This window comes from Hyperolius riggenbachi, chromosome 6, assembly GCF_040937935.1.
Source record: "Hyperolius riggenbachi isolate aHypRig1 chromosome 6, aHypRig1.pri, whole genome shotgun sequence".
NCBI lineage: Eukaryota > Metazoa > Chordata > Amphibia > Anura > Hyperoliidae > Hyperolius > Hyperolius riggenbachi.
In genome coordinates this window covers 225720719-225730718 of record NC_090651.1, presented here as the reverse complement: position 1 = coordinate 225730718, position 10000 = coordinate 225720719, and the positions used below count along the sequence as shown (strand labels likewise).

Sequence of the window (10000 nt, the reverse complement as noted above, 5' to 3'; positions counted from 1 at the left end):
AAAACCATTAGCAAGAAGCTGGGAGAGAAGGTGACAACTGTTGGTGCGATTGTTCGAAAATGGAAGGAGCACAAAATGACCATCAATCGACCTCGCTCTGGGGCTCCACACAAGATCTCACCTCGTGGGGTGTCAATGGTTCTGAGAAAGGTGAAAAAGCATCCTAGAACTACATGGGAGGAGTTAGTGAATGACCTCAAATTAGCAGGGACCACAGTCACCAAGAAAACCATTGGAAACACATTACACCGCAATGGATTAAAATCCTGCAGGGCTCGCAAGGTCCCCGTGCTCAAGAAGGCACATGTGCAGGCCCGTCTGAAGTTTGCCAATGAACACCTGAATGATTCTGTGAGTGACTGGGAGAAGGTGCTGTGGTCTGATGAGACCAAAATAGAGCTCTTTGGCATTAACTCAACTCGCTGTGTTTGGAGGAAGAAAAATGCTGCCTATGACCCCCAAAACACCGTCCCCACCGTCAAGCATGGGGGTGGAAACATTTTGCTTTAGGGGTGTTTTTCTGCTAAGGGCACAGGACAACTTAATCGCATTAACGGGAAAATGGACGGAGCCATGTATCGTGAAATCCTGAACGACAACCTCCTTCCCTCTACCAGGAAACTGAAAATGGGTCGTGGATGGGTGTTCCAGCACGACAATGACCCAAAACATACAGCAAAGGCAACAAAGGAGTGGCTCAAGAAGAAGCACATTAAGGTCATGGAGTGGCCTAGTCAGTCCCTGGACCTTAATCCAATAGAAAACCTATGGAGGGGGCTCAAGCTCAGAGTTGCACAGAGACAGCCTCGAAACCTTAGGGATTTAGAGATAATCTGCAAAGAGGAGTGGACCAACATTCCTCCTAAAATGTGTGCAAACTTGGTCATCAATTACAAGAAACGTTTGACCTCTGTGCTTGCAAACAAGGGTTTTTCCACTAAGTATTAAAGAGAGTCTGAAGCGAGAATAAATCTCGCTTCAGACCTCATAGATAGCAGGGGCACGTGTGCCCCTGCTAAACCGCCGCTATCCCGCGGCGTAACGGGGGTCCCTGATCCCCCAAATCCCCTCCGTAATGCGGGGGAGCGCTTCCTGGTTGGGGCAGGGCTAACCGCCGCAGCCCTGCCCCACGCGCGTCTGTCAGCGCATATCTCCGCCTCTCCCCCGCCCCTCTCAGTCTTCCTTCACTGAGAGGGGCGGGGGAGAGGCGGCGATGCGCCGCAGCCGTAAGCCCTGCCTCCAGGAGCGACCAAGTCTGCGACCAAGTGTCGCAGTGGGGGGTTTGGGGGTCAAGGGACCCCCATTTAGCGGCGCTATTGCGGCGGTTTAGCTAACTATGAGTCTCTTTAAGTCTTTTATTGTTAGAGGGTTCAAAAACTTATTTCACTCAATGAAATGCAAATCAGTTGCTATCTTTTATTTAAGGTTATTTTTTCGATTTTCCTTTTGATGTGCTATCTGCCACTGTTAAAATAAACCTACCATTGAAATGATACTGTTCTGAGACTTTTCATTTCTTTGTCATTGGACAAACTTACAAAATAAGTGAGGGGTCAAAATAATTATTTCCTCCACTGTATACACTAAAGGGAGTATCTGGCAATATACACTAAAGGGTGATCTGCCTATATATACACTAAAGGTGTGTGTGTGTGTGTGGGGGGGGGGGGGGGGTTGGGAATCTGGTTATATACATTAAAGGGGATCAGGATGGCTAACCTGTACTGTGGCACCTACACGGGCTAACCTGTACTGCGGCACCTATACACTGGCTAACCTGTACAGCAACACCTATAGCTGGCTTACCTATACTGGGGCACCTATAGTTAGCTAACCTTTACTGGGGCACCTATAGCTGGCTAAACTATACTGGGGGCACATATACATGGCTAACTATACTGGGGGAACTCATATACACCATCGGTGTGCTGATCCATTGTTGTGTATTGAAAACCGTTAATTTAATCAAAATCGCAATTTCTGTCACAAATCGCGCGATTCAATCTTTTCCTAAAATCGTTCAGGCCTACCGAGGGGGTAACTTTTCAGCACATTTTTTTTGTGCTGAAAAATTCGGCTTATATGTGAGTATATAAGCAGCCAGATTAGCTGCTATAAAAGTCGCAATATGGGATAGCACTCAGTATAAATGGGAAATATCGATGCCTCACGACATCACTGTACACTCAAGATATAAGATTTAAGGAAAGGTTGCGCAGGGCAAGTGTTAATATGAATAAATGTTTTAATTGGCATCAAAGAACAAATCTAAAACAATAAAATTGCTATACTCAGTATTTGTGCAAATTTCTAAGCTATACTATCCACAGATATATATTCAGTGCAAGATCCATATATCTTCCAAAATACACTGCCAGGGCTATGTCATTGTACATATGTGCATATAATGAATTAACAATAGAGACCTGAATCGGGTCGGGTACCCGCGAGTTACCTGAAATGTGGGTTGGGTTTGGGTACCCGTTTGTATTTGTATCGGGTTGCGGGATGGGTGCGGGTAGTGGGTCTGCAGGTGCGGGTATGAGATTCACCAGAAAGCAGGTTGTGGGTTGGGTATGGGTAGCGGGGCTGTGGGTGCAGGTCTGAAAAATTAGACACGCACAGGGCATCAGGTCGGGTACCCGCAGGTTACCCGAAATTTGGGTCGGGTTCTGGTACCCATTTTGATTTCATTGGGTTGTGTGCCAGGTGCGGGTAGCGGGGTGCAGGTCTGAAAAATTAGACCCACGCAGGCCTCTAATCAACAGTAATATAACATACATACAACCCACATCACTCAACTATCGCATGTTAGCCATCTGATTTGCCAATCAAAATTTTGCACAAAAAAAGGAGAAAAATAAAAAAAGGTTGTATGTGTATGGGAGTTGCATAAGCCTTGCAGTATTTGCTTAGCATGGTAAAAAAAAAGTGTGCCAGATAAAAAATGGTTGAAAAAGTTTACTGAAACTTCCAGCTGGCAACTTTAAACACCTACCACAACTTTATACAGTACAGCTGTTTTCAGTTACCAGACTTTCCAAGTGGGATAATACAGTCCTAAAGGATGCATAGACATGGGAACAGTATTTATCTGAAAACTGACATTTTTACAGCACTAAGCAAATATTGCAAGGCTTATGCAACTCCCATACACATACAACCTTTTTTATTTGTTTCTCCCTTTTTGTGCTGAATTTTGATTGGCAAATCAGATGGCTAACTTGTGACAGTACTAGAGTGAGGTGGGTAACCCAGTACAACGGTTAGCAGCGGGTGATATCATATACCACAGCGCGGTTCTCTCCAAGCTCCGTCCACTACCACCAATCACAGTACACTCACTGTGGTAAAAAAAGCTGAATAGGTTGGTAGCACTGTATAATTAAAAGCTCATTGTGCAGAAATATTTAAAACCAAAGAAAGCCATGGCATAGTAAGGTGCAGCTACATGTGCAGGAACATCCCTCTTTCAAACTGCTCAGCACACAATGAAGTCCAATGTGTCCCTTACAGATCGAGCAGAATTAACATTCAGAAGTCAAATCAAAAGGTCCAGCTGCCCAGTCAGGATGCAGGACCAACACTATAAGAACTGATGGATCTTGCATGTGACAGCTGCTGATTGGCCAATCCTATCTTTTGATTTGATCGGTGATTGTATATTCTGTTGGATCTGTAAGGGACATATATTAGGCTACTTTTGTCATTAGGTTCGCTAAGACCACTTGGAAAAAGGGTATACTACAAAAACAGCAGGCAGTGCCTGTGCATTCAGCTGCACCTTAATATGCTTTGGCTTGCTAAATAAATAGCTTGTCACTGCCAAGCTATTTTTTTTATCTAATGCTAAAGACACCCCTGTTGGGAAGTGTCTTGTCCCAGTTACCACAGTGCCTTTATGGGAGGGGTGGTGTTGTAGACCATAGCTTGATCATTGGATCATACAAAATAATTGCATATTTACAGCGATTCAAAATTCATGACACCAAGGTAACTTGCATTTACAGAGCATAGCTGACTGGCTATTGTAAAGACCTGGTATTCTGCTTCAAAATAAACCTTAAAGGAATACTGTAGGGGGGTCGGGGGAAAATGAGTTGAACTTACCTGGGGCTTCTAATGGTCCTCCGCAGACATCCTGTGCCCGCGCAGCCCCTCACCGATGCTCCGGCCCCGCCTCCGGTTCACTTCTGGAATTTTAGACTTTAAAGTCTGAAAACCACTGCGCCTGCATTGCCGTGTCCTCCCTCCCGCTGATGTCACCAAGAGCGTACTGCGCAGTCCCAGTATGGTCTGTGCCTGCGCAGTACGCTCCTGATGGCATCAGCGGGAGCGAGGACACGGCAACACAGGCGCAGTGGTTTTCAGACTTAAAAAGTCTGAAATTCCAGAAGTGAACCGGAGACGGGGCCAGAACATCAGTGAGTGGCCGCGCGGGCACAGGATGTCTGCGGTTGACCATTAGAAGCCCTGGGTAAGTTCAATTCATTCTCCCCCTACCCCCCTACAGTATTCCTTTAAGTAAGATGAATATAGAAATCTAAATTGCTGACTTGTCAAAAATTACTCCTCTCATAGTTTTTTTTTTTCTCTTTTTTTTGAGACATTTAGCCCACTGTCGACATGATTGTTTCTCCCCCAAACTGCTGAAGCATAAAGATGAGCAGGGCGCCTCGCAGATGGCATTTTTATAAAAGGAGATAACATGGCTGTCTTTATATTACTCCTGTACCTCCCCATTTCCTTTTATTTGGCAGCTGTCTAACCCAGTGCTATTTGTCCTTCTCTAAGGAAGAAGCTGAAGAGTTTGCTGAGTTGAGTCCAGAAGAGCAGCTGAAAAGACTAAGATCTATCATTAAGAAAATAGATACTGATGCTGATGGATACCTTACAGAAGGTAAACCAAAGCCTGTTGCCTTGTCTAAGCTTTTAATTATGTCTGTGTTTCTTTTGGGATGGTTACCCTTTGTGTCTTCTCTGACATCAAGACCCAAGAGGAACTCGCCCCATCTTGTGCGGGGGAGGGGTGAGAGAGGAGAGGAGACATTGGTTTAGGTGGGCATTCCAGAAGAAAGACTTTTTCCATCTGTATGTTTTTCCTTCAAAAGTCATCAGCTGTTGTATTTTTAACAACCTTAAGTCATCAGACAGACTCAGATGAAAAGGTGAAAAGATGACTAGAGAAACAAGTTGATTAATTAGCAACTTCAAGCATAATAGCTAAGGAAGTAGGGAAGTAGAGAGTCTGGAGTATGTCATAGAGAGGCTACTTATCCTTGCTAACACAAAAGGAACTGTAAAACAATCATTTTACAGCTTTTACAGTAAACACAATGGTTGCTTTTAGCAATCATTCCAAGCAGACTATAAGTAATAGAAATGCTACTAAAAAATAACTGTAACAACTGATATTTGGGTTGGTACTTTAACACAGCTTTTATTTATGGTGATAATGGAAGGCTGTCATTGGTTCCTTCTGTCACTAGATGGTGCTGTAAGGAGCAGACAAAGTCCCAACCTGTGTTCTGTTAATGGAGCAGCATATAGCAAAGCTTGATGTGGAAGATGGCACCTTATAGATTTTTATTCTCCAGATATGTTACTGACATATCTTATGATTATCAAGACCATAAACATAAAGAGAGCCCGAGGTGGGCTCATATAATTGAAAAGAACCTAGGCTACCTGAGGCGGGGGGCTGGGCGGATCAGGTAGCCGCCACCCACGCCACTCTCCGACACTCCGTTCGCCTGCTATGAAGAATTTTCACTTTTGTGACCTCTGGGTCACAACGCTGGAAGAAGAGCGATCTCTCCCAGCACGAAGGGAGGCTGGGGAGCGGCATGGGATGCTGCCAGAGTGAGAGAGCTGCCCAATGGCAGCTCTGGAAAGCCCGCAGGAACGCCCCTAGTGGGCGTTTTCAGCAGGCAATCCCTCTCCTCCTATTACCCTGCGAAATAACAACAAATCTTACCGTATTTCTTATTTTGGGGGCCACAGACAGGTTATGTGTGAGATCTTTGGCTATACATATATAAATGGGGATCAGCTGATGCCGGATAAGCTGTATATACTCCCGTTTAAGCCTAATTGTTCAGCAAAAAAAAAAATTGCATCAATTTACTAAGCAGTTTAGACTAGTCTACTGATGGTTTGGTGTAATGTAGACCTGTTTTTAGACCTGATCTAAAACATTCTGTAATTAGGTCGGTAAAGCAGGGGAAATGATCAAAAGATGCAATTCACAAAGGCAAACAAGGAGTAACCTCGCACACTTTTTCTGAGAGAGCTTAGACCAGCTGATTTCTGTCAGTAAAGTAATTCTGTGAGGTATTTTAGATGTGAGGATGGAACCTTTTTGAATTAGTTATGCAGAAGTTGAATTGTATCCAGAGGAGAGATTGTCAGAAGAGAAGGATGTCAGTCATAGCTACTCGTTTGTGAATTACATAGTTTGATCATTTCCCTTGCTTTACCGACCTAATTACCGAATGTTTTAGACCAGGTCTAAAAATTTCTGTAATTATTAGTGAATTCGCCTTTGATGCAACCACACCAAACCATCAGTAGACTAAAAACCATCCGTAGACTAGTCTAAACAGCTTAGTGAATTGAGGCCAATGTGCTGAAAAGTTACCCCTTTGGTTTATATGCAAGTCAGTTGAGCATAACGGATGGTGGAGCAGGTTTTGTTACTGGCGGAGGAGCGTAAGGATCGTGCCCTAGTAATCCTGCTCTTGCCAGCTGGCTACTTGCTGTGTCTGTGCCCCTCATTCCCCGCAACATGGTGTGCAGAGTGCGCTGCTCAAGACTACCTGTATACCTTGGCTTGTGGAGCAGAGCGTGCAAGCAACGTGTCAGCGGTGCAATGATCAGAGATTCTTCTGGATTCTTCTTGTCTCATATCTATGACTCCATTTACTGGCATCTTGAGACACAACTATCATACTTGTGGCACATCTGGCTATGGGGAGGGGTGCTGACTTGTACTGGGGGCAGAACTGGCTACTGTGGAGTGGGCTGTACTGGGGAATACGTGGGTCAATCACTTTTTCCTGGTTTCTGAGGGAAAAGTGGGTACCTTGGCTTTTACACGGGTCGGCTTATATGCGAGTATATACAGTGGTTTCTGTTTGCTTGAGAGTCAATGTTAAAAAAAGGCCTAGCTAAAAAAAAAAGTACTATACCTTACACTGTATACTTACCATAAACTCTGTATTAATGTTGAAATAATTCAAAACAAATTAAGACAAAGGACAGACTTAATGTAACAGACGTTTATTACTGAATAAAGAAGTGTAAAAGTAGGATTTTGTTTCTGGTTGCTTGAGACTTCTGTTCAACTTAGTTCTGGATAATGGGGGTTTTGCTGTACTATACAGTAGAATTTGTTTTGTGTGTGGCATGGAAAGGCACATGTGTACATTGTCTGCACAGAGGCATGAGGAGTTTCCAGAGTTGCAGCATTCTTTGCAATGTGCACATTGTACACAGTGCTGTCCTAAAGTAACTCACACGCTGCCTCATGACTCTATCTGTGGGGTTTCCACTTATTTTTGGCAGTAATTATTTAGCGCTGATTTGTCCACAATTGTTTCCATTGTTTTTCCTCTTACCTATGCCCCAAATTACTTTTCACCTCTAACGCAAAATTCCCTCTGTGTTTTCCAATAATTGCTAACTTGTTTCCTCATTGCAGGTCTGTGTATTCAGCACTGTACTATTTCAATTAAGTGAACATTTGGAGGTTACCTATGCTGACCTCCAATTAAAAAATACTGTATTTCTAGTGGCAATGTTAATCAGGCTGTAGTCTGCCACCTAGCAGGAGTATACAGATCATGTAAGTCAGAACAACAGGTAACTGACTCAGAGAGGGTTGTGGTCAGGGCATCAGCATTACAGACAAAATTTTGATTTATAAAGCGTCAACATATTCCCTGGCGCTGTACAAAGTAAGAAAGGAACATGGGGTACATAATAATACAGACAAATGAAGTACACCAATTGTGTGCTCATTTCTTTCAGATGAGCTCAGCTTGTGGATCCAGAAGGCCTTCAAGCATTATGTGTTAGAAGACACTAAGGAGCAGTTTGCAGAAATTGATCAGGACGGTGATGGAGTTGTCACATGGGGGGAATACAACATGCATATGTACGATCGTATCATTGACTACTCTGAGGACACTGTCTTGGAAGATGATGAGGAGGAGTCTTTCCGCCTGGTGAGCTGATGGGTGAAATATAGTATGTGCGATCTGTTTGTTTTTTTTTTTCTCACAAAGGGTGTACAAATTTGCTTTATTTATTTATTGTATTTATAAAGCACCAACATATTACGCAGTGCTTTGAAGGCGGAGATCAGGTCTGCCGCATAGGGCTTCTTTTATGGGGATGCAGTCTGACAGCCACTAGGTCTTATTTTAGGGGTAGGTCTTATATTTCGAGCATACTTGAAATATATACTAGGTCTTATTTTCAGGGGATGTCTTAAATTCGGGGAAATGCGGTAGCTATTCTGTCATCATGGCATACCGAGTAGGTATAAGTCAAATCCAGCTGGATTTCTAAGCATTCTAAAAGCAGTCTCAAGCAGGGCTGTGGAATCGGAGTTGAGGAGTCGGAGTCGAAGCAATTTTGGGTACCCGGAGTCAGAGTCGGTGGTTTTATAAACTGAGGAGTCAGTCTGATGATTTTTGTACCAAATACACAGCCCTGGTAATTACAGTGGGATGTGAAAGTTTGGGCAACCTTGTTAATTTTCATGATTTTCCTGTATAAATCGTTGGTTGTTAAGATAAAAAATGTCAGTTAAATATATCATATAGGAGACACACACAGTGATATTTGAGAAGTGAAGTGAAGTTTATTGGATTAACAGAAAGTGTGCAATAATTGTTTAAACAACATTAGGCAGTTGCATAAATTTGGGCACTGTTGTCATTTTATTGATTCCAAAACCTTTAGAACTAATTATTACAATGCAAATTGGCTTGGTAAGCTCAGTGACCACTGACCTACATACACAGGTGAATCCAATTATGAGAAAGAGTATTTAAGGGGGGCAAATGTAAATTTCCCTCCTCTTTTAATTTACTCTGAGAAGTAGCAACATGGGGGTCTCAAAACAACTTTCAAATTTCAAATTCATATTGAGGCAATGGAAGACCACAGGCTTAGTTCAAGTTAAGACTTGAAGTGGCAGACCAAGAAAAATCTTGGATAAACAAAAGCAACGAATGGTGAGAACAGTCAGTCAACCCACAGACCAGCACCAAAGACCTGCAACATCATCTTTCTGCAGATAGAGTCACTGTGCATTGTTCAACCATTCGGCGCACTTTACACAAGGAGAATGCTGTATGCGAGAGTGATGCAGAGGAAGCCTTTTCTCCGCCCACAGCGCAAACAGAGCCACTTGAGGTATGCTAAAGCACATTTGAACAAGCCAGCTTCATTTTGGAATAAGGTGCTGTGGACTGCTAAAACTAAAGAGTTATTTGGGCATAACAAGGGGCGTTATGCATAGAGAAAAAACACAGCATTCCAAGAAAAACACCTGCTACCTACAGGAAAATATGGTGGTGGTCCCATCATGCTGTGGGGCTGTGAGGCCAGTGGAAGGACTGGGAATCTTGTCAAAGTTGAGGGACGCATAGATTCCACTCAGTATCAGCAGATTCTGGAGACTAATGTCCAGGAATCAGTGACAAAGCTGAAGCTGGGCCTGGGCTGGATCTTTCAACAAGACGACGACCCTAAACACTGCTCAAAATCCACTAAGGCATTCATGCAGAGGAACAAGTGCAATGTTCTGGAATGGCTATCTCAGTCCCCAGACCTGCATATAATTGAAAATCTGTGGTATGAGTTAAAGAGAGCTGTCCATGCTTGGAAGCCATCAAACCTGAATGAACTAGAGATTTCAACCAGAATCCAGACTCTCATTGGAACCTACAGGAAGCGTTTAGAGGCTGTAATTTCTGCAAAAGGAGGA

General features: G+C 43.4%; 1 protein-coding gene across 1 annotated transcript in view; it reads left to right on the top strand.

The window, feature by feature from the left end:
* RCN2 (reticulocalbin 2) overlaps positions 1-10000 on the top strand; it is a 28344-nt gene that overhangs the window by 13053 nt on the left and 5291 nt on the right. Inside the window, exons 3-4 of the mRNA XM_068242158.1 lie at positions 4795-4900; positions 8032-8228. Of these exons, the coding sequence (XP_068098259.1) occupies positions 4795-4900; positions 8032-8228 (303 nt within the window). The remainder of the gene's footprint in view (positions 1-4794; positions 4901-8031; positions 8229-10000) is intronic.